At 45.6% G+C, this 26093-nt stretch overlaps 1 protein-coding gene across 2 annotated transcripts in view; it reads right to left on the bottom strand.

Annotated features, from left to right (window-relative positions):
* The window catches only part of ptbp3 (polypyrimidine tract binding protein 3), a 51862-nt gene that overhangs the window by 10054 nt on the left and 15715 nt on the right, over positions 1-26093 (bottom strand). For both annotated transcript variants that reach the window (XM_027007394.2, XM_027007384.2), the window contains exons 2-9: positions 17925-18000; positions 11587-11756; positions 10799-10945; positions 9409-9570; positions 8843-8953; positions 4520-4694; positions 2199-2276; positions 146-285 (exon numbers count right to left, since the gene is read on the bottom strand). In XM_027007394.2, the coding sequence (XP_026863195.2) occupies positions 146-285; positions 2199-2276; positions 4520-4694; positions 8843-8953; positions 9409-9570; positions 10799-10945; positions 11587-11756; positions 17925-17949 (1008 nt within the window). In that variant the 5' untranslated portion in view covers positions 17950-18000. The remainder of the gene's footprint in view (positions 1-145; positions 286-2198; positions 2277-4519; positions 4695-8842; positions 8954-9408; positions 9571-10798; positions 10946-11586; positions 11757-17924; positions 18001-26093) is intronic.

The following is a 26093-nucleotide window of genomic DNA, read 5'->3' on the forward strand; positions in this document are numbered from 1 at the left end:
GAGTAAAGGAGTTCTCCACTGCACTCCAATGTCCGATTAAAAGAATACTCCACCCAAAGATGCCAAAGCATTACAAGGCAGTGGGCACGAATCTGGTGTGCTTGCGTGTCTGTGCGGTGGGGTGGGGGGGTGTAGGATCACTCACATCGGGGTTGAGGTTAGAGACGAGGAGAACGGAGTGGAGGGTGCTGGGGGCCATGCCGTGGATGGCCATCCGGCCAGCAACAGCCGACGTGGGGATGGTGAGGGGTCCGAGTGCCCCCGGCATGGCCTGCATGGAGAGACCTGCAGAGGGAGCAGCCCGCCACACAGGAGGGCCGAGAGGAGCAACTGGGTCACACAGGGTCAGACAGGAAATGGTTGCATCATCAAAAAAAGGCTTGAAATTCCTTGCTGATTTAGCAACACGAGATGTTCCTCGAATGCTGACTGTGGCATTTCAAACCTGTGTAGGATTGGGGCGTGCGGGCTTTAAAGTAAACCATTAACAGCTCCGAGTGCCCCCGGCATTAACAGAGGAAGAGGAGGACGAAGAGCGCAGTGCCCTTGAGAACTGCGGTGGTGGACTCATAAATATGTCTCACAGAAGTCCAACAAAACATTTATAACTGTTGTGATTTAAACTGATGATATAAGTCACTGAGGAGAATGGCAGAGCAGAGGGGCAATATAGCAGAAGAGTGAACCTTGATGCACACAGCGTTAATGCCGGGTGAGTAATCAACAACCAATTATGTGTAATACACAGTTTATGCATGTGTTGTTGTGTCATCTGTTATAAAGTGCAGTCAGTATTGGTAAACCTCTGTTTTCATTTGTGTTGCTATATTTAACAAGCAGGCATATACAACTGCTTGTGGCGATTACATGACATCCCTGGTTATTTAGTGTAAACCAGGGGTGTGAGCACCAGGCTAAAACTTTCATTACTTGGCTTTGAGTGTGTTTGTATGCGTGTGCAAGAATGAGAGAGAGAATATAAATGTGTGAAGAAGAATCAGAGAAAGAGAATAAGTGTATGCCAATTTGAATGAGAGAAATTGTTTGTGTACATATATACACACACTATATGGACAAAAGTATTGTGACACACCCCTTATTCATTGAATACAGGAGCTTCATTCAGTCCCATTGCCACAAAATCAAACACCTAGCCATGCAGTCTGCCTTTACAAACATTTAGCCATTCTAAAGAGCTCATGTTAGGCATTCTAGTCATTTAGTCAGAATGGGTCATTCTAAAGAGTCACTAAATTCAAGAGTGGTACACCATCGAAAGAAGCCAGTTTGTGAAATTTCCTCCCTGCTAGATATTCCACGATCGGCTGTGAGTGGCAAAATTGAATAGTGGAAGTGTTTAAAAATGACAGCAACTCAGCTATAAAGCGGCAGACCACGTAAAGTTGCAGAGCGGGGTCGCCGAGTGCTGAGGCACAGTGTGGAAAAGTCACCAACGCTCTGCTGACTCAATAACTGCAGAGTTCCAAACCACCTCTGACATTAAAATCAGCACAAAAACTGTGCCAGGAGCTTCGTGGCCTGGGTTTCCATGGCAGAGGAGCTGCATGAGCACAATGCCAAGTGTCGGATGGATGGTGAAAGGCACGCTGGCACTGGACTGTGGAGCAGTGGAAACGTGTTACGTGGAGTGATGAATCGCATCTGATGGACGAGTCTGGGTTTGGCGAATGTCAGGAGAACGTGCCTAACTGCATTGTGCTAACTCTAAAGTTTGGTGGAGGAAGGATAATGCTGTGGGGTTGTTTTTCAGTGGTTGGCCTAAGCCCCTTAGTTCCAGTGAAGGGAAACCTTAACACTTCAGCATACCAAGACATTTTGGACAATTGTGTGCTTCCACCTTGATGGGAACAGTTTGAGGAAGGTCCTTGACTGTTCCAGCATGACTGGGCCCCAGTGCACAAAGCACATGGTTGGGTGAGTTTGGTGTGGAAGAACTTCACTGGTTCACACAGAGCTTTGACCTCAACCCCATCGAACAGCTTTGGGATGAACTGGAATGGAGATTGCAAGCCAAGCCCTCTTGCCCAACCTCAACGTCTGCCCTCACAAAGGGCCCACAGGTGTCCCACAGGTAGGTGTCCCAATACTTTTGTCCATATGGTGTGTGTGTGTGTATGCATATATATGAGAGATAGAGAGAGAGAGTGAGCCTGTGTCTGTACATTCCACAATCTTACCAGCAGCCTGCGGGAAGCCAACAGCAGGAGCGAAACCCGCCGCTCCAGGATACGGTGAAGAGATGATCCCAGGAGCTCCTACACACGTACACATACACATGCGCACATGCACAAGCACAAACCGCACACACAGGGCCATCAGCAATTAGTCAACGTCATCTCCATTTTCATCATGTAATTGTTGACTTTTAAAAATTTGGGGTCACAAAACCACCAGCGCATACTTTAAATAAATAAATAATTCTCCTTTACAGAACCAGACAAAAGTTTGGACACACCTATTTTCTATTTTGTTTATTTTCAACATTTTAAAAACAGGGAAGGTACCAAACCAATGAAATAACATGTGATTATGCTGTAATAAACAAATATTGACTTCTATCTTATAGTTTAGATTCTTCAAACTAACTGTCCTGTACTTTGACGGCTTTGTGCTCTCGTAACCAGGTTCATGAGGCAGTCACCAAGGATACTTCTCCATCAGTCTTGATGGCATTCTCACACATGAATGACACATGTAGGGTGAGGAACTAAACGTCTGAAAGAACACTATTGCTGAGGGTGCATCTAAAATTGTATGTGTGTGTGTGTGTGTGTGTGTTTTCATATAACATATGAATTCATATATAGGCTAAAACCTTTCCCAACTTATATGTCTTAGAAACAAACTTAAGCATAATCCATCAGAAAATGTGTTTATTACTATTAAAAACATACATTTATTCAGATGTGTCCAATCTTTCGAGTGGTACTGTATAATGACTTAGTTTCCACGGTAGCCAGGGCATTATCTACACTACCATCTGTGGTCACATTAAGAGATGGAGTTGATAGAGACTATGAAGCACTTCTGAGAGTCACACTGGACAAGGGCATCTAAGAAATGCTGCAAATGTGTACACTTCTGCAGGCGAACCGACACAAATACTACTAATAAAACACTTTGCTCAATTTAAGACACTTACATAACAGTGTTTATGAATCTGACAAGATTGTCATATAGAAACAGGTGAAAGCAGCACAGCACAGGGACCTGAAAGGTCGACTGGAGGCCTAAACAACCGGAGCTCTCTCAACAGGCGTCAGCATCCAGCAAAGCAGGCATGAGCGGCACATCTCTGCAAGCCCCTGTTCCACAGCGCCACGCTGGACCCCACTGTGCTGGACAGCACTTTGCTGGACCCCAGCACACTGGGAAAAATGGTATCACTGGACCTGAGGGCTAGCAGTCCTGTATGGAACTCTGTGCGCCAAATCTGTTCTGCCTCAGAATAAAACATGCTGAGAGGAAAAGTGTTGGGAATGCATGACTGGAGTTGAGAAAAAATGGCGGTGCTGAAATAAACACGGCCATCTTAACACCTTAACACCACCATCTCAACGCCGCCATCTTAACGCCTTTTTATTGCGTTTGCTGGAGCATGAGAGTTAGGGGGAACTCTGACGCTCGCAACTACTTGCAGGAGCTATTTATCAGCACAGATTTACAGGCTAAAGCCACACACACATGCAGGCATGCATGCACACACACACCTGCACACACACAGCTTATCAGGTAGCCACAACACCTTTGCCTGTCGACAGCAGCCATGATTTACAGGGCTCTGGACAACAAGACAGATGGATGAGCTGTCTGAGGTATCCACCACCTCCACTATAAAATACTCACAAAGACTATGCTCATGCACACACACACACACACACACACACACACACACACACACACACACACACACACACATATACACACAATAAATCTTCTCCTTGGATGTGGTTGTACAACGAACTCGCAACTGTGTGCATGTGTGAAAGCTAAAGATCAGACTTAGTCTCTTCCCTTTGAGGTGTCTGTGTGTGTGCACGTATGTGTTTGTGTGTGTGCATGACAAAGTGACAACATTAAAATCTAAAGCATACAGATCCAAGATTTATCAGTATTAGATGGCGATGAGAAAGACCATTTATACAGCACAGCCAGAGGGAGACAGAAGCAGATCGGAATACCTCACTCTAACAACATAAAGGTTGTTGCGCTACTGCACAATCAATCTTTACATCATAATCACTTTTGCACTGATGTGAATTCTGGCTCTGAAATGATGGAAAAAAAGAATTTAATAAAGGATTTTGATGGATGGAAGCCTTTATAAGAAGTCTGTGACTGACACTGTCATGGAGATGTTCATGTGCATGGATGGCATTGCTAAGAGCAGCCTGAGCACGACATGGGCGCCAACACTCTCAGCCAGTCTCAAAATTAATATGTGTGTGTGTGCGTGTGTGTGTGTGTGCGCGTCTGTGTGTGTGCATGTGACTATTACCAAATGCAGCAGTCATGGCTGGATCCAGCGTGGGCTGTCCGTCTCCTGAGGGCAGGTCTAGCCGCGTGAAGTCTCGGCTTTTATCATTGTTGTATTTCACATTCAGGCTGGTCAGCTTGGAGAACTCAATGCGGAGCGTACAGCAGGCGTTGTAGATGTTCTGTCCGTCCAGAGTCTGCCAGAGAGACACAGGCTGTTCAACCCTGCACGTAACGCCAGGAGACTGCAGTAGACCTGCCCTGATCCAGTGGCTCAGCTCATTCCAGTCGTGTTCAGGGGATCGCTTTCCCTCCAAAGCAATGTAAACCAGTCGCCTGCTGAAACCCGTGGCAGGAATATCGCCACCCTAAACACTGCCACATGATCCGAAACCAGAGAAATAGGAGAGCACCTAACGATAGGATTAAAAGGAAATTACAAACGGAGTCGGAATGGAAGCAGGAACAAGTGAGAGGGAGCTTCGGCTTTCTGCTTTCCTCTGGCCTGCTCCCTCAGACCTTCTGCTCAGAGGGGAGTGCTGCTACACCCGCTCACGTCAGCCTCGTGCTGCTCTTTCTTCTCTGCTGATAAAGATCTCCAACTCGACAGCTGGAACACTGCCAAACATCTCCCAAATAACAGCCCTGCAGGTGTCTGCCCAGAGCTCTGTTTCACTCTGGAAAAATGTCACTTCCACTAGCCACTTCCACTAGGCCAAATAAAAGATTAATAACACTAAGCCCTGAGAAGGTCTCATTAGCGGTGTGTTCACCGATCCGTGTGACTGAAGCTGGGACTCGGGCAGGATGATCCTGCCCTACAGCTTCATAGCATCTCCCACCGCGCACAGATGACAGAGGGTCTCTCTAGAATGCCATCATGTCAGTTCTTGCAACATTAGAGGCTAAAATTAGGATAAGGTAGAATGGGACTTTATCTAAGGCACTTTCGATGACAAAGGGACATGTGCGTGCACACACACACATACACACACACACACACACACACACACACACACACACACACACACACACACACACACACACACACATACATACACACACACACACACACACACACACACACATACACACACACATACACACACACACACACAAACACACAAATACACACACACACACACATACACAGACATACACACACACACACACACACACACACACAAACACACAAATACACACACACACACACACAGACACACACACACACACATACATATACACACATACATATACACACACACACACACACATACACACACACACACACACACATATACACAATAAATCTTCTCCTTGAATGTGGTTATACAACGAACTCGCAACTGTGTGCATGTGTGAAAGCTAAAGATCAGACTTAGTCTCTTCCCTTTGAGGTGTCTGTGTGTGTGCACGTATGTGTTTGTGTGCGTGCATGACAAAGTGACAACATTAAAATCTAAAGCATACAGACCCAAGATTTATCAGTATTAGATGGCGATGAGAAAGACCATTTATACAGCACAGCCAGAGGGAGACAGAAGCAGATCGGAATACACACACACACACACACACACACACACACACACATACGCACGCACACACATACATACACACACACACACACACACACACACACACACACACACACACACACATACGCACGCACACGGCTTCACATCCAGCTGTGACAAAAGCAGACACGGAAGTCATTATTCTATAAACTTTTTTTCCTCTCACAGGGATTCTCCCACTATTCACCTCACCACTTCACAGCCCCAGTGAGAAATGCTTCCCCCAGTCTGACAACTTATCTGGACAGGTTACGGGGTAGGACAGGTTACGGGGTAGGAGAGGTTACAGAGTAGGACAGGTTACGGGGTAGGACAGGTTACGGGGTAGGAGAGGTTACAGAGTAGGACAGGTTATAGGGTAGGAGAGGTTACGGAGTAGGAGAGGTTACGGGGTAGGAGAGGTTACGGAGTAGGACAGGTTATAGGGTAGGAGAGGTTACGGGGTAGGAGAGGTTACGGAGTAGGACAGGTTATAGGGTAGGAGAGGTTACGGAGTAGGAGAGGTTACGGGGTAGGAGAGGTTACGGAGTAGGACAGGTTATAGGGTAGGAGAGGTTACGGAGTAGGAGAGGTTACGGGGTAGGAGAGGTTACGGAGTAGGACAGGTTATGGGGTAGGACAGGTTACAGGGTAGGAGAGGTTACAGAGTAGGACAGGTTACGGGGTAGGAGAGGTTACGGAGTAGGACAGGTTATGGGGTAGGACAGGTTACAGGGTAGGAGAGGTTACGGAGCAGGACAGGTTATGGGGTAGGAGAGGTTACGGAGTAGGACAGGTTATGGGGTAGGACAGGTTACAGGGTAGGAGAGGTTACGGAGTAGGACAGGTTACGGGGTAGGAGAGGTTACGGGGTAGGAGAGGTTACGGAGTAGGACAGGTTATGGGGTAGGACAGGTTACAGGGTAGGAGAGGTTACGGAGTAGGACAGGTTACGGGGTAGGAGAGGTTACGGAGTAGGACAGGTTATGGGGTAGGACAGGTTACAGGGTAGGAGAGGTTACGGAGCAGGAGAGGTTACGGGGTAGGAGAGGTTACGGGGTAGGAGAGGTTACGGGGTAGGACAGGTTACAGGGTAGGAGAGGTTACGGGGTAGGACAGGTTACGGGGTAGGACAGGTTACAGAGTAGGAGAGGTTACGGGGTAGGAGAGGTTACGGGGTAGGAGAGGTTATGGGGTAGGACAGGTTACAGGGTAGGACAGGTTACAGAGTAGGAGAGGTTACGGGGTAGGAGAGGTTACAGGGTAGGAGAGGTTACAGAGTAGGAGAGGTTACGGGGTAGGAGAGGTTACGGGGTAGGAGAGGTTACAGGGTAGGAGAGGTTACGGGGTAGGAGAGGTTACGGAGTAGGACAGGTTATAGGGTAGGAGAGATTACAGAGTAGGAGAGGTTACGGGGTAGGAGAGGTTATGGGGTAGGACAGGTTACAAGGTAGGACAGGTTACAGAGTAGGAGAGGTTACGGGGTAGGAGAGGTTACAAGGTAGGACAGGTTATGGAGTAGGGCACATTGCAGAATAAGACAGGTTACAGAGTAGGACAGGTTACGGGGTAGGACAGGTTACAGAGTAGGAAAGGTTATGGGGTAGGACAGGTTATGGGGTAGGACAGGTTACAGAGTAGGAGAGGTTATGGGGTAGGAGAGGTTACAAGTTAGGACAGGTTAGAAGGTAGGACAGGTTATGGAGTAGGGCACATTGCAGAGTAAGACAGGTTACAGAGTAGGACAGGTTACGGGGTAGGACAGGTTACAGGGATGAGTGGGCCAGACTAGTAGCCCCGGGGTGGGAAAGGGGATGGAACTTCCCTCATGATGCCTGTTCATTAGAATAAACCCTGATCACACGCTTGAGTCAAACTTCCTCCCAGCAGCAGATTCCACACAGCTGGAGCTTCACAGGAGAAAAACAGAGAAGGGCAATCCACGAATCAGGTGACAGATGGAAGGGCAATCCATGAATCAGGTGACAGATCGAAGGGCAATCCGTGAATCATGTGACAGACAGAAGGCCAATCCAATCCACGAATCGGGTGCCTTTACTTCTGTTATTTATGTAGTTTAGGAAAAATGGAAGGAAAAGCCTTTTTCATTTTTGCTTTTCCTCACCGACACCAAACAGCAAGAGGTGTGTCTTGGGCCATTTTTTCACCTTTCTCCCAAGTGATTTACAGAAGGAGCATTTCAGAGCGGAGCATTCTGCCCCTCCTCCTGTAACACCAACAAACGCCTCCTTTGTGCAGGGAGGCAACGCAACATGGCAGCAGCACAATAGATAACACGCGCAGGCCAGAGGCGTAATTACCCACACAGCTCCTTCTCCCTCGCTGCTTCAGTGGTGTTCATTAGATATCCTCTGCACTGACAAATTAATCACAGAAGTGCGAGGTACGGCAAGAGCCGGCTTTCAGCCAGGAAAGCAGGAGGGGAAAAAACACTTTCAAAATTTCCACCCAACTTTCCACTCAAAGAAGAGAAGGGGGCACAGTCACAGTCATCAGTCGAGGACAACAGGGGGCACTGAGGAGCAGGTGCACCATGGGTACACCGAGGCTGAGGGCGGGTCAGGAGAAGGGTAGGGCTGAGTGACCGACCACACATACTAGGACGCAGCACACTGCCCGCGGCAAACGCTCACACATGCTTAGCGCAGGGAAGCTGGCTGTGCTAGCGTTTTAAACAGAGCGTGTGGAGTCTGTCGGCTCGGTGGAACCCGTGGCGAGAAGGAAGCAAAAAGCCGCATTCTGAGATGGCGGGTGGTGCCTTTGGGACTGACCACTTTAGCATGGTGAGCGTTCAGGGAGTCAGCATACTGGAGCAAGGCCTGGAACTGGTTGTTCTTGGTGAATGTGATGATCTTCAGGACTGTTCCAAACTTAGAGAAAATCTAGGGGTGGGTGAAAAAGAAGATTATAAAAAGGACACTCAAAAATTCTAAAACTTTAGAGTAAAGATAAAATGCTTTCTTAAAAATGCAGCTACATCTGCATTTCAAAGTTATTTTAGAATAAGAAAGCTAATCGAGAACCTGTTTTTGTGACTAAAACTTGGCCATACCAATACACCTTCAACAACCATACATTTTCCAATGTTTATATTTGGCTTTAGAATATTCAGAAAAATAACTGATATGCCAGCAGAGCCAATGAGATTGAGAAAGATAATTCCTACTCATCACACATAGGTAAGTTGTTTTATGGACATTTGCTAGTAGGTGTACCCTAGAGTTATTAGTAGAGCAGACATTTCTAGTCCTTTTTACAAATTCATACCCGAATTCACATCAATGGTGGTTATTAAAAAGGCATTTTAGTGTAGAAATTCTGGGAAATGTAGGCCTACCTGGTGAAGAACCTCCAGAGAAACAGGGTAGAAGAGATTTTCCACAATGATACGCAGCACAGGATTCTGTCCAGGCATCATGCTGCTGTCACTGGCTGATGCAGAATGTGTCATATTCCCAGAATGCACTGCGTTGACAGCCTGTAGAGCTGCCTGTGTTCTCTGTGGGACATTTCACTATGTTGTAATTTTAGCAGATTTTTCTAAAGCTTCTCTCTCTCTCTCTGTCTCTCGCTCTCTCTCTGTCTCTCGCTCTTACACTTACACACAAACGCACCTCACACCTCACACCAACTGTTTGCCTGGAGGCCCAACTGTTGCTGATTGCAGTAGCAGTTTACCAGTGCTCCCCAGAAACATAAAGGACAAGAATTGGTGACATGATGGGGATGAAGCAAAAAGACCATGTTCTCTGTTAACCCCTTATGTAGATCTACACTGCCTAATCCTGTGAATCCCTTATATAGACCACCTACACTGTCTAATCCTATGAATCCCTTACGCAGACTTCCTACACAACTACGGGTGGACCCAGTCTCCCAACGCTGCCCAGAAATGCTTCCACCACTGTGTGGCTTTAACATTCCCAGAAGAACGCAGTGACATATCCATGGTGACAGACTGGAAGGTCGATGACTTCAACCCCACCATCCCCTGCTGACAAACGGGTCAATATGTCTCTTATATCATCCAAATCAAATAACCTAAGTGTGCCTGCCACAACAGAATCAAAACCAGCAGTTCAATGTCAGCATAACTACTCGGGTCACACTTTACATGAAGGATGTCTACATAAGACATTTGTTTATTACATAAGTATTTTAAATCAATATTAAATTATTAAATATTCATGTTTTACATAAGAGCAATCTGAAGTAAGATGAAGTTTCAGTTATCTGAGGAGGTTTTTCAAAAAGAAAATCTTCATATAGTGTATAATTTTCAATCCTAATCTCCATGTTTGAATAATAACGAATTGTTTTGCCATATTGCCTTAGGAGTAAAAGTGATGAAAATACAAAAGGGTGAAAAACCTGACTAAAATGCTATTTTAAAATGGTATCAGATGAAATGCAAGCTATCATCTATGTAGTTATAATGTAGATATTATAATGCTATGCAACTTTGAAAATAGTATAAAATACAGTATATAATATGTAGACTTTTATTTTAAAATCTGCTGATTTAGAACTTTGTATTACTGTCATGTAAACTATGAAAACTTCCTCAAAGATGATTTGAAAACTCAGACTGATGTGAGTGTTTTATGAATCAGTTATTTAGACACCCCTCAGGTAATGTGTTCCAGTCCTTAATTAAATACCTCATTACTTCACAGGCCATCTGCAGAGGTTAAAGGTGGAGGTGCTGTATAGATTAACGTTCTCACCCCATGGTTTGGTAGGTTGTCGGTCTTCAGTTCACGGTGGTTGGAATACTGGATGTAGACAGGTTGGTTGCGGACGTGGGGTGTCGCAGTGGTGTAGTAGTTGACCATGGTGATGGCTGCTTCTTCAGAAGCCATTTCTATAAAAGCCTTATGTGAAGAGGCAGACACAAGAAATAGATAGATAGACAGACAGGCAGACAGACAAGTCTGAAACTCTCAGATAAATAAGAAAAATCAAATCACTGTCCAAAAAATAAATAAATAACGGGCACAATTTCATCCAGTACCTCAGTACCTCTGCATCTCAAATTATTCCAAGTAGTTCGACTAAGGTTCAGGAGAGTGGTGGATTCAGAGGCTGATTTAATAAACAGGGCTCTTTTGAATCCAACCATGGAGCATGACCAAATTTATGCCTCAGCAGTATAAATGCATCACAAGAGGGAGACCCTGTCCATTTCCCCAGGTCTAAATAACGCCCGTCCCATTTGAATATGAAGGGGCACTGCTGTTTCTGCCAGGCTTCTTATCAAAGTCCCTTATTAAACCGCCTCGATGTGCTGCACAGAACGTATGCTGCCCTTTCTCTTGTAGCACACCGCTAATGAGGGCAGCAGAAGATTAAGAACGCGTACCCACCCACTCCATGAAGTGTCTTTATTTTACAAATACACATACACACATTCACACACACACACACAAACGGTACCCAATAGGACAACATATATATTATATATATACACAGTCTGTGGGTAGAGGTAATGGAGGATAATAGAGTAAGCAGTCACCTGGTTTTTCCCTTTAAGCATTAACAGGTTGGTGACTTTGCCAAAGGGGAGTCCTAATGAGATGACTTCGGCCTCTGAGACCTCGAGGGGAACCTTGCGAACGTGGATGACACGAGAGGTACCGCTGGGAGATGCGTCTCCTTTGTACTTTTTGCTCTCGTTGCCATTAGCTGGAAATAGAATAAAGTGGGGGGGGGGGGGGGGGGGAAGAGGTGGGTTAAAGGCGCTCGCAGGGATTCCAGATAAAACCCCACCGCCAGCCTCAGGGCTGAAACCTGAATGAGCGGAGAGCGGAGGCCGACATCAGTCCTGTCAGTCATGCAGGTCTGAACAAAGGAGATTCTATTCCTATCCATCCATTCTTCAGCAACGAATGTCATCTTCACACATCAGTGGTTATATACCACACACTTCCTGTCTGCATCCCTGATTGTGGCTTTGTGGCGTGGAACACTCAAAAAATGTTCAAAAAATAAGACTTGCAAACAGTTCTTACAACTCCATTTAGCAACACCAAATGCCACTGATTTTGTTGAAATTACATCAACATTGAACAGCATTGTTTAAAGAAATAAGGTCTTATATGAAGAGTCAGAGGGTAAAATACCAAAAGTGCCAGGCTTGCAAACACCACGCCTAGTGCACAGCAACTCTGTGCCCACCACAACAATAAGAGAAGCTTCCTGCAGGATTATTGGGTTTATGTAGTCTGGCGGACTCCAAACGCTGCCTACTGAGGTCAGTTTGGCACGGACCTGTGTCCAGGGCCACATCACAGCCCTCTCTCACACATGCACGCACATATACAGACGCAGTGTGTTTTCCATGTCTACATTTAACAAGCATGGCTGCATCCCATCACTCCCCTGGTTCTGGAGGAGTTCAGCTTTGCAGTTTTCACCCTTCGCTGGATCAAAGCATAGACGATGTCCAGAGAGTGCGCACAGAGGCCTCCCACTGCCCCAAGATCGCTTTCACGTCTTGTTTTTGACATCGCTTGCGTTTTTCTTTCTCTTTTTGTTTCTTGTGCTATCCAGGTGTTTTACAGCCTTAGGAGTTAAACAATAACTGTAACGTTCTGGAATAATTAGATCGAAACAGTGGGGAAAAAAACCAGAAGTTTTCCATCTTTCCACAAAGCCCTTGATTGTTTGTAGTCTATAGATTGTTTATTATATTTTATTACAACAGCACAAATATGTATTCTCAGAAACCAAGACCTGCCCTGAAAGATTACAGTGACTGCAGAATGTCTTTCACAGACAGTACATTACCCAACATCCCACTGTAGACATGCGGCAGGTGGAGTGTGGGCACATACTGGGAAGGGCAATGTGCACCACACACACACACACACACACACACACACACACACACACACACACACACACACCACAGTTAATTCCATCAACCTGAGTAGAGAAGACCAAGAGGAACGTTGATGCTAAAAAGAAAATGTGTTCAGCTGGCTGCGTCACCACAGCTGCATGGCTGGAGAAGATGCCCACCACCGTACATGGCAAGCTAACCCTCCTCCAAAACTCCCCTCCTCCTCCATCAATTCTCCATCACTCCACTCCTCCTCCTTTACCCACTGGAATAACTGAGGCTCCTCCTTTACCCACCAGAGCAACTGAGGCCCACCAGAATAACTGAGGCTCCAGCCTAGACCTACTGGTGTAACTGAGGCTCCAGCCTAGACCCACCAGAATAACTGAGGCTCCAGCCTAGACCTACTGGTGTAACTGAGGCTCCAGCCTAGACCCACCAGAATAACTGAGGCTCCAGCCTAGACCTACTGGTGTAACTGAGGCTCCAGCCTAGACCCACCAGAATAACTGAGGCTCCAGCCTAGACCTACTGGTGTAACTGAGGCTACAGCCTAGACCCACCAGAATAACTGAGGCTCCAGCCTTGACCTACTGGTGTAACTGAGGCTCCAGCCTAGACCCACCAGAATAACTGAGGCTCCAGCCTAGACCTACTGGTGTAACTGCCTACTGATGTAACTGAGGTTCCACATCTACACTGAAGTGGTGACTAAAAACGTTATAATAAAGTGTGGAATGGTTACTAGCTGGGCCGCACAAAGGATTTTAAAGGAGTTGCCTCTGGCTTGTTTATTAAGAATCTGGACCCATACATTTATAAAGCTGCCTTGTTACAACATGTGTTATAAAAAGAATTATATAAATACTGTACATTTGACTTGATTGAATGACATTTCAATGACAGTCACATGACACAGAACAGGAAGTACACTGGCCCTGCAACAGGAATGGGCTTCAGAGAGCTGTGTGCAACCGGGCACCATGTGTGGTTCTGTACCTTTTTGGAAAGTAGCAAACCTGAATTAATGAATAGTTTTTGTGGAATGCACAGGAATATTAAAGGAAGAGACGTGCTAACCGACAGGGGCACCAGCTGCAACCTTCCTGACTCTTTCCATTACATCAAAACAGGAGGGCGGGAGCGATGCCACATGAGGGAGGTGTTTTAAAAACACAGAATGAAGGCTGCAGTGTTTTACATGAAACCCCATCTCTCCTTATCACTCTCCAAACCGACCCACAATCTTCAAGCATGGAAAATCCAAACTGTGCAGAGACTTTTTCTCAGGGAGGAAGAAAATTCCCCATCCTGGCTGTGTGTGCAGGAAAGTGAAAAAATAATCCCCACATTTCATTCAAGACTACCACTGCCCTCTACCAGTGGTCTGTCTTTATTCTTCTCAGTTCCTTCTCCCTTCAGGCCCAGTCAAAGTAACAAACCCGTTTTAAAGGCGCATAGCGACCCATTCAGATGCCTTCTACCTCCAGCACAAGAGAGAGATGAACATTAAAGTGGCGGACGTTCTGGAAGGATACTGTAGAACGTTCTGGAAGGACAGTATAGGACATTCTGGAAGGACAGTGTAGACCATTCCGGAAGGAACTCTGCTTACCATAGCTTACCACATGCAGAGAGAACAGGCAGAGGAAAGGAACTACACTGCACCATGAGCGGAAAACCACAGGGGCACTCTCAGAGAGAGAATGAGAATGTTGTTTAGGAGGGAAGCTGGATTTTAAGTGCAAAATTTGGGGAATACACAGCTCATGACTGCTTTTGATCGAAAATTGATCTCCTCATTTGCAGGCAGACCCAAAGAAAACAGAAAAATGACTGGCCTTAAATCCAATCTTCATTAAGACGCAGCCCTAAACAAACACACAGCACGCAGGGAGAACATGTGCATGCATCTTTTGTTTCCTGCCCGGTGCAGCCCTTGCTGTGGCTGACACTGGTCCTGACATGCAGCCAGAGAACTGCCAATGATCTGCTTCCTGTCGACCCTTCATCCCCACACACATCACACTGTGCATTTGAGGCCATTACAGCATCCATCTTCTGAACCAAATGTGACACGGGGTTTGAAAGAGGACATCGTGTGAAAACCAAATATTTATCATTTTGAACTAAATGGTAAAATATCAGTTCAAAATGTGTGATGTGTATGATGTGCACAATAAACAATCCTAGCTCAGCGCCCGTTTCCCAAGAGCATAACAGCATTAAGATTGTCTTAAATACGCAAGTTAACGTTTAGCAAGCAACACTGGCAGCATGTTAAGAGGAGGCCGTAGGAGCTCCTCTTTGCCTGTATAGTCCCTAAAACAACTACAACTATTACAACTACAACTACTACTTCTTTGTTTTTGGAGCAGCTTTGTTCTCATAGGAGCATTCAGTGATGCTTCGGCCAGAGTCTTGCTAATGTAAGACTGTTGCTAGGACACCTCGGAATCCAAGGAATGCAGTCCACAGTGCAAGGGTTTATTACCAGTCATCAGCGACTTCTATATCAGCCATTCTACAAATTCCGGCCCTTCCTGAGAGAATTCCCATCCCGGCCACTTTCATCCCGTGCCCCACACACGCACACGCCCCCAAAGTTGATGAGGTTTTTGCTTCTTCCCCCAGTCATCCTCACTTGAGAAAGTCAAAAAGAATAAAAGCCGAAAAAAGGAGCAGAAAATGCTTCTTGTATGGCTCTGGAAGAGTGGTCCCTACGGACAGTGTGTGTGTGTGTGTGTGTGCGCTTTCAAATTCTGAGGAATGATGTAGAAGAGGTAGTTTGGGGTGTCCGCACACTGCTGCAGCTGAGACACCTGCTTGTGACGTACTGACACCAGCGCGATGGGTTAGAGGAGACACCACCCCCCGCTCTCGCAAAAGAACCTTAAGCACTGCTTTGAAGACCAGATGATTACTACATGCAGCAACTGCTAAAGAAAAAGAGCTGAAATGATGCTACAGTTGCTGTTGAATTCATCCCGTGTTTACAACCAGAGAACCTGACAAACATACACCCCCATAATTAGCACTTTCAGTACCCTATTACCGCATCTTAGCACAGAGGTGCCTAGCTTTGGTTCTGGAAGCACAGGCTATCCGATTCCCTTGATCCAACATCAGGTTTAGGTGTATAAGAGCAAGCAGACAACAAGAACAACCAGACCCTAAGATACACCAAATGGGTTAGGGTTAACCCTAACCAGACCCTAAGATACTCCATATGGGTTGGGATAACCCTAACCAGACCCTAAGATACTCCATATGGGTTGGGATAACCCTAACCAGACCCTAAGATACTCCATATGGGTTAGAGATAACGCTAACCAGACCCTAAGATACTCCATATGGGTTTGGGTTAACCCTAACCAGACCCTAAGATACTCCATATGGGTTGGGTATAACCCTAACCAGACCCTAAGATACTCCATATGGGTTTGGGATAACCCTAACCAGACCCTAAGATACTCCATATGGGTTGGGGATAACCCTAACCAGACCCTAAGATACTCCATATGGGTTGGGTATAACCCTAACCAGACCCTAAGATACTCCATATGGGTTTGGGATAACCCTAACCAGACCCTAAGATACTCCATATGGGTTGGGGATAACCCTAACCAGACCCTAAGATACTCCATATGGGTTTGGGATAACCCTAACCAGACCCTAAGATACTCCATATGGGTTGGGGATAACCCTAACCAGACCCTAAGATACTCCATATGGGTTGGGTATAACCCTAACCAGACCCTAAGATACTCCATATGGGTTTGGGATAACCCTAACCAGACCCTAAGATACTCCATATGGGTTGGGGATAACCCTAACCAGACCCTAAGATACACCACATGAATCTTCTCTCCAGGTTCTGCAGGCTGTTTGTGTGTAGACTGGTTGGGTAAATGAACAAAGGGCGGCTATCAAAATGATCACCACTACTTTCACTTGTCAACGTGAGTCACCAGTGACCTTGCATTCTTGAGGCTGGTGACCAGTTTTGTCTCTACAGCATCTCAAGGCCAGCAGGAAGCATTGGGGAATTGTTTTAGAGTAACACCCAGTGTCAGCCATATCATCCTGTGAACACATTTAAGTCTTTACACAGAGGAGAAGACTGTATTATTACATCAGTGAATGATAAACTAGATCATGGGTGAGAGGAGGGTGTCTGAGGTCACATTTAAAGGTGGTGGTTGTGCAAATAGAAATAACAGTCCCTACTGACACCTTAGTCTGTGGTTCCGTGCACCTGTAAAGTACTGATTCAGTATTCTAATCAAGTGTCCACTAATGCACTGCCTATAGTTTACCCAAGACTGAGTAAACTGATATGCACAGGAAAGAGAGAGACACACAGAAAGGGTGAGAGAGGAGTGAGAGACACAGACAAAGAGAGACACAAACAGAGAGAGCAAGAGAGCTACTATGACCATAGTAATATATTAAAAATTACAAATCTGATGTAAACTTTATTTTCACCGAACTATCCTTTTAAATGGCACCCAAATCTGCGTTGTGATTCAATCGGACAAATATGGATCATATGGACAGGTAGTGGGAGTTCATTCAACCACTTCAGTGCTAATCTTAAGGCACGTGTTGCCTCAGAGCTCCCAGTTTGGATCTCTAACAGCACATTCAACGCTTCAACTAATGCAGCGCAGCACCTCATTCACCTTCCCACAAAAACATATACTAAAAAAGCCAAACAAACTCGCTCGAAGTCCTCCGCTTCAACCGAACACTGATGTACGTTTAAGTGACACAGGTCTGAAGAACCACACCATGGAAGAACATAACGCACCTCAACTGATCACGTGACGTCGGCGCTTGTCACACTGGAGATTTAAAGGGTGCAGACAATCGCGAGGCATTTCGGGACACCCCTCTTAAGGTTTAAAATAAACATTTCTAATCACAGACATCTTTGTCATAAGTGTGTGGCCTCTGAGTCACCGGTGTGTATGAACTGATGTGGAGACACAGGGCATGGGCTCTACCTGTGGATGGAGTGGAACTGCTCATGGTAGTTCGGCCGCACAGGAACGCAGACGCGGGAGGCTCTTCAGATGCCCACTGAAAGCCACAACAAACAGAGGAACCATGATTATGGCACGCTTACAAACCACCGTTTATACAACGTATATTTTCACAGCTCTTGCATGAAAGCTGCACCCCTGCTTTGGCTGAACCTACAAAACCACGATAACGGAAGCTAGTGGACTGACAGGAAGGGGATGTAAAACGGTAACTATCAGCAGTAGAAAGTGCTGTTATGTTTTCATATTTCATATGGCTTGTGTAAACCTTTCATCTTATGAAACAGCAATTTCTAGAATATAGGCTCTAAAACTGAGCACTGAGAGTACTTTTAACAATGCTAGTTGTTTTCCAAAGCCACTCTTTCATGACCAGTGATATAACCATTATTTTTATCTTAAAATAAGTATACATTATAAACCTTTAAACCAAGCAAACAAACACTATGTCATGAGATACTGAAAACAACCCACTGACTGTAGCTTTAATTTGCAGGTATAGACAGGTTGAGCATAAGCAACTCTGAGGTTTATATGCTAATAAAATGTAAAAGTACATTTTCATAAATTACAATGGTGACGCCATCTGTACCATTAGGCAAAATGCATATAAAACAGTACTATTTCAAGTATAGCATTAATGCATGTGTTAAATTTAGGAGGAGTATTTCATCAGAACAGTCAATTCTCAAGAAGAGCAGCTAACACACACACACACACACACACACACACACACACACACACAGCCATTAGCAGCTTAGTGTTCAGAAGGTGCCCAGATCAGAACATGGTGTACTCTGCTACAAGATGGCTGATGCACAATGGCTGGGTGAAGCAGGCAGTAGAGGACGTTTGCTCATCCACATTTCCTCCTAAACAGGAGCGAATACCAGCGGACTTCCTGCACAGCTACTAACTTCACTGTTTTTTCATTCAGAGCTAGAAAAAGAGTGGACAGAGGATGAGCCCCCCCCCCCCCCCCCCCCCCCCCCCCGAGTCTTGGTTCCTCTCAAGGTTTCTTCCTCGTGCTCTTAGGGAGATTTTCCTTGCCACTGTCGCCTCTGGCTTGCTCACTGGGGGCTTGGCCCAGGACGTCTGTAAAGCTGCTTTGTGACCATGGCTGTTGTAAAAAGCACGAAAGAAATAAATTTGACTTTGAGTGACCATCCAGGAAACATTCACTGTATTCAGACAACGAACAAGCTGAGAGGCTCTTCAACTCAGTCGTTGAAGAGAAAGATGCAGGATGAGACCAGTCTTGAAGGGTAAGGCCATGTACAAGCAACGTGGCAACATGCAGCTTTCTAGACACATTCAGACAAATGCTTAAAGTGTTATTGTAGCTATTATCTCTGAGGTGCTTTTTAGAAAACTGTATAGCATAAACAATATATTCCTCTCTGTGGTAATAACATGAGCATGCAGCCTTTTCCAAGTGTCTATAAAAAAAACAACCCAGAATCAATAGGTGGGGGGCAAACGGATCGACAAGGCCACAATCCAGTAAAGCAAAACAAACATAAGGGAATCTGCCCCAGTAGTCCAGTGTCAGGTCACAGTCTGCCATATCCTAAAGCTCAGAGAGGAGCACAGGGAGCACTTCTGAATCACAAAACAAGACAGCTGGTGTTCCTTATTAATGTCAAGCCTGACCCAGCATTATTATTAGTATGCATGGTGGAGCTTACCGGCAGTGGACAGGGGTGGGTGGGTGGGGGGTTGCCTTTCACCAAACACCCACGGACACAGCTCTACCAGGTGAAGCACAAAGGGAGGGAGTTTGTGTTGCCGCAGAGACGGTTAATGTCATGCTGTGCCGCCCCACCCCCAACCTTATTCACTTCTTTACCAGGCAGGGGCTGAGGGCTTATCTTTTGCCTTTTTTTTTAAGAGCATATTCAAATGAGCTTCAGTATATGAATATGCAAAAGGAGAGCGAGAGGAAAAAACCACGCCCAACCCAGATCGGATCTCTTTACCCTTTACAGCTAAGCTCTTTTCTGGTGCTGCTGACATTTCGTGTGGCGAGCGAGAAACAAATGGACCGCAGGGATCCTGCTCTGACCCGTGCTGCTCCGAGGCTAATGAAATCACGCAAGTGCCTCGCACGCTCGCGCGCTCGCACACACTCTCTGCATGGTAACCGCCATATCTCCAAGCACCCTCCTGGAGGATTAGCTCAGGTGGCACTGGTGATTACACCAGCAGAGCTGACCACACCAGGCAGGACATTCAGCCTGTTCTACACCATCATCATTAAGTGCTTTTAATTAGTGTGAGAGAGCAAAAGGGAGAGACTGAGGCAGAGCATGAATGTGAGGGGGGGCAGGGGAAGATTAAACATGGCAGAGTAAAAGAGAGGGAGAGATAAGTGGGGAGGAACCCCTCACGCTCCCAGCCTGGGCTTCTGTAAGTGGGGAGGAACCCCTCACACTCCCAGCCTGGGCTTCTGTAAGTGGGGAGGAACCCCTCACGCTCCCAGCCTGGGCTTCTGTAAGTGGGAAGGAACCCCTCACGCTCCCAGCCTGGGCTTCTGTAAGTGGGGAGGAACCCCTCACGCTCCCAGCCTGGGCTTCTGTAAGTGGGGAGGAACCCCTCACGCTCCCAGCCTGGGCTTCTGTAAGTGGGGAGGAACAGTGCCCATTTCAGAAACAGTCTTCTCTCCTGCACTGCCAGGACTGATGCCCAACCTGCAGCTACTGGTTAAGGTCTGTAGCCCAGAATGACATCATACATCTGCTCAACACAACACAACACTCATTATGCACAAGCGTAGACAGGTTTCGAAGGAACACAAGCATGCTGCTTTTCTTGAAATATGCGAAGGCAAGAGGGAAGAAAACTAATTGGCTCTCCTGTCATTGGCAGAGAGAGAAGGCAATGAGGGTGTCACCCTGTAGCCAAGCAACGCATCAACCAATCGGATGACTGGTTGCACAGTAGAGAGATGGGAGCACTCCTCCCTTAATGTTGATGCATTGAACCGTAGTGCATGGCCAGTAGTTGGAGAAGATGAGGTGGTGACCTTCTCCCAAGGACTGGCTAAACACCAATGTACCATAACAAAACCTTCTCATGACTATATTTCAAGAAATACTTGAAAGAACAATACACAAAATTTGCTTAGATGTTTAAGAGAAGTCTCAGTAAACATAATGTAATATGACCCAAGAGGAATCTGTTTTATATTTCCATCCTCTGTAGAGTGATCGAGTACATGAGTACACCTCTTTTTGAATAGATGTTCTAATGGGTATTTATGAAAATGCAAAATAAGTACACAAAAGAGACGGAGAAAGATTTTAAGAGAGGAAACCTAAGTCAAAGGCAAACTTAGATATACAGTGCTTTTTACAACAGCTGTTGTCACAAAACATCTTTACAGATGTCCAAGTGTAAATTAGAGCAGAATATAATGTTTTTGTCAATATGATATAATGTCCAAGGAACCAAGTAGAGAATGTTGTGCTGTAGCCCTTGGGTGAAAATTTGCCCTCATCTCTGATAGATATGTAAGCTTGCTTCTTAGAAGCTTACATTACACAGTGGAGCTCAGAAGAAAAAAAAATCATTTAACTAAAAAAAAAAAACCCTTAACATTCTATTCTTTGTTGCAGGGATATTCTTTAACACCAAACCAGAAAAAAATTAATCAGATTGTCAGAGATGCCAAAGCTAATAACACCAATCTACAATTTTCACTGTTCATTGAACTCGAGGCCAGCCTGATGCAGGCTCTACGACAGCTTTTTAAGGTGGGAAAAGCAAAACATCTGCAAAACAGCGCGCGTCACATGCTACAACACAGCTGAAGCAAAACAAACCACAGCAGGATGGGTTAAAGGTGTCGGGGAATGCAACACAGCCACTGTGCCAAATCACCGTTTCAGGCTTCTGCCCATCATCCACGACAACATGCGAGGACTCAATCCTCCAGGCACAGTGCGATACTGAATTGCTGATTTAATAACCAAAAGGGAATATTCATGGCAACAGCTCACACTGAGGTTAGTGTGGTTTCCAAATGGATGTGCCAGCCAGAGTCTAGTGCCATCTTACTCTGTGACAGTAACATGAAAAATCTGATTAAAAGACATTCACCAACTAGTACAGCTGTTTATATTTCAGCCAAAGCCAAAAAATACACAGCATTTAAATAAAGCCATTATGTTCCCAGATGGATATTGGACCCTATTCTCATAGGGGTCTTTTGAAATTCTAAATGCCACTTTTCCTGGTTTTAAATGTGGATGAATCTGTAAAATGTTAATGAAACCTACAAAAGAAAGATCAGTTTGTAATTCTGCGCTTCCTAAGTCTACCCTTAACCACGCACAGATAACAAACATTCGTCTACCTTATGCACTGCTCTGTCCGAAGACGACCTTATCCTTATGGATTAGTCTTTCAGAAGCATGCGTCACCAGTCAGGTACAGAATCACCCAAAGCTTACTAGTGATTCGAAAAATAAAAACTGAGCTGACAGCCAAGAAATCAATACCGGCAGCCTGGAGACACTAGGCTGTGTGGTTACTGTTACTACTGCGTGTTGCTGGGTCAAACTGCCCGTTTACTGTGGTGATGTCAGAACATAACATTTTCCATCAGCTGAATTGGTAAGTGAACTGATGAGTGGATCCGTGTAGCAGTGAGCACTCTTTGCTGGTGCGCAGAACAAACGGTATGAATGCGCACCAGCAACTGGCTTTTGGTCTTGTCAGACTTCTCTCACATCTCCTCACACGAGAGAACCAAAATAAGCCGGGAGGATAAACCATCGCCTCGTCTCTCGAGGGTCAGAGCGGGTGACCGGAGACGCACGGGGTGGTGAAACCAACTCTCCCTCTCCCGCAGATGTTACGCAACGTGAAAACAACACCTAGGCGGTTTGATGTTTTCTGATGCCTTGTGTTTATTCACTCCCGTGGCTCATAGCAGAGTTATTGGATTCACATATCAGTCAGGCAGGGCATCGTGGCGTGTTCACGACACTGAAGCCAGATGTCTGAATGAAGAGGAAACAATGGTGTTTGCAGTATGATTACTTATATATAAATAACTCCAAACAAATGAATAAGTCTTGTAATGAAGGCAGACTTGGGTTGGCCGGCACTTGGGTGGGTGGTCACACTGTTCATTTTCTATAAAGTATGTGAAACTATAGAAATATTGATGCTGAAATGCTGAAAGGCCAAACGCTCTCCCTCTCTCTTCATGCAAAAGATCCGATCTAAGGTCTGATCTGATGTCTGTCTGTCTGGTTTTCACACAAGACGGTATATGGCATCAATTGGTTTTTACCATCAATGAGACAGAAATTAAATTTCCTTCAAATCAACTTTTCGAATAGAACATATGGAAAGGCGTATATGAACAATTTGCTCAAATGTTAAGGTCATTAACCTGCCCTTTAGCCCGGTTATTTTTGTGAGAATCATTCATTTTAATGTGTATTCAGGTGTTCTGAATTTATGGCATAAATATAAATCGGCCTAAACAGTTTGATGTGTAACTGTATTTCTGTTTTTTGATACTGCTGTGTTTAACTGTATTTGTTTTTTTTTTTTAAAGAATCAGATTAAGTAAATTAAACTGACAAACAAGATCTTAGTTTCAATTCAATGAAATGTTTGATTACTTTTGCCCGTTTGCTGCTGTTTTCTGGTAAAATCTGCCGTTTTATTCAGTAAAGTTTTATTATGGGTATATCATAAGTTATAATCAATTGTGACAAACAATCTTTGTCATTTCTGAACCACGAGTGTGCACACACACACACACACACACACACACACGCACACACAGAGAATGAGAAGGTAGGAGGTAGTATTGGGTCTCATACGTGTATTCTAAATCCTCTTGTATTCTTATCCTAAAGGAGATGCACTTCTGTAATGGAAATCAGTTTCTGCCATACCAGACTCAGCCCAAGAAAGAAATGTCGTAAGAATTACAGGTCTAAAACAGGAAGAGGTCAAGGAGCAAATATATGAGAAAACGTGCGTCCCAACAGGTAACGAGGTCACACTGTCAATGCAGTTTATTGTTAGTAATTGTGACATAAACTAAAATAGTCACTAAGCAAATTCTGAAGGAAAAAAAGCTTTTCATTGTGCACGTGAATTACTCTTCAGCTCATTCACATTACCCATACACTCTGCCAAATTAACTATTTGCCTCATCTGTCATTTATCTCCGATGCACTCCCATGTTCGCACCAAATGTCCGAGTGCACTTGCATGAAGGCGCGCACACACACGTAAAGGGTCTGAGTGTGTGTTTAGCCTGTCATAAACCTTTTCGGGCCTTTTTTGGCTTCTCCAGACTGCAGATGTTGGTATTAAGATTAATAAAATAGTTCAAAACAAATAAGAGTTCAATCGATTTCATTGTTTTGTTTGGACTAGGTCATGCGAAGATTCTTCACTAATCCCATAAATAACAGGCTGTGCAGTCACCCGTGTGAACAGATCGGGTTGGAGCGACGCCGTCTTCCTGTGCTCGGTGCTGCGTTGCTGTCGTGTGGCGAGCACATTCACAGAGACACTGGGCCGTCACATATTCAGGCCAGACGTAGGAGAAACGGAGCACAAACTCTGCTTCCATTAACAGGTGGAGCGGGCAGAGAAGCATGCAAATGACTCGCCATCTAAACACCACCCGCAACATACAAACATACCAAACATACCCATGTAGATTAGTTATTAACAAGCATGAATTCCAGATTATTTTTGACCTAATGTAAGAGGAACTGCCAACAATATCAAGAGGATCATAATCAGTACATAGAGACATTTCCCTCTCTAAAAGCTATAATTTCTGGTAAAACACCACATCCCCCAAAACAGAAAGAAGAGGAAATTAAAAACATCAGTGGTAAACTTGCAACCTTCAATACTGGTGTATTGAAGGTGTTTATCAGTGAGATCTGTACAACACAATGGCAGCAGATGTCCTGATAACAGCTGTTACACTTGTTACATGTCACAATCTACTGGATAAGTCTGTGCAAACAAACGAAATAAACAACAGCAAAAGACAAGGCTGTTCAAAATTGCACACGAGGTTACAGTACCTGCACGTTATTGACAGCATGCCAAGTTAGTCCTCTGGGTAGACAAGTGACAGAACAGACAGAGGAGAGAGACAGGTCAGACAGAGTTGAGGTAGAGGCAGGAGGAGTGTTAGAGAGAGAGAGAGAGAGAGAGAGAGAGAGAGAGAGAGAGAGAGAGAGAGAGAGAGAGAGAGGGATGTGAGAGAATTGCATTCAGGACCAAGAGTGGAGTAAGTAAGAGAGAGGCTTACACTGTTGAGAGAGGGAGGGATGGAGAGAGAGAGAGACACCAGCGTACGGAAAGGGAGATCAGGGCGGGTGTGTGTGTGCGCGTGTACGAGAGGGAGAAAGCGCATGAGTGTGTGCATATAGATACACTCGCATCACTGTGCTTGTAAAACTGAAGGCAGAAGGGGAGAGGAGGGGTTCGTCCAGGCACAAAATGAACTCAGTCCAAGCCCGGAGAACAGTAAGGCCATGCTCCTGGTAACAGGTGACCCAGTACGACAGGGCCATCAGACACACAGAGACAAAGGGAGAGGCGGAATGCGGGAGGCAACAGGTTAGTAAGCAATCTCGAGAGGCAGTGTAGTCCACAACAGCTGTTCAGCAAGCATGCACACTGGCTGGGAGGGTGACTGTGTGTGTGTGTGCGTGTGTGTGCGTGTGTGCGTGTGTGTGTGTGTGTGTGTGTGGGCGGGCTCGCATGTGCCGGCTCTATTGTCTGGGATATCTATTATTGAGGCTGGCCCCCTTCATCAGTAACCGGATACAACTGGACCAACACAGCCAGAAGCACAATCCAATTAAAGCAGCACTGCTGACAAGAGCACCAGCAAGCAGACCAGAGGACCATGCAAACAGAGTACAGAGAGAAGAGAAAGGAGCGTAGGAGAGAGTGGAGGAGAGAGAGGAGGGGAGAGCAGAGGAGAGAGAGGAGGGGAGAGGGGAGGGGAGAGCAGAGGAGAGAGAGGAGGGGAGAGCAGAGGAGAGAGAGGAGGGGAGAGGGGAGGGGAGAGCAGAGGAGAGAGAGGAGGGGAGAGCAGAGGGGAGAGCAGAGGAGAGAGCAGAAGGG

Source organism: Electrophorus electricus, chromosome 17 (assembly GCF_013358815.1).
Source record: "Electrophorus electricus isolate fEleEle1 chromosome 17, fEleEle1.pri, whole genome shotgun sequence".
Taxonomy (NCBI): Eukaryota; Metazoa; Chordata; class Actinopteri; order Gymnotiformes; family Gymnotidae; genus Electrophorus; species Electrophorus electricus.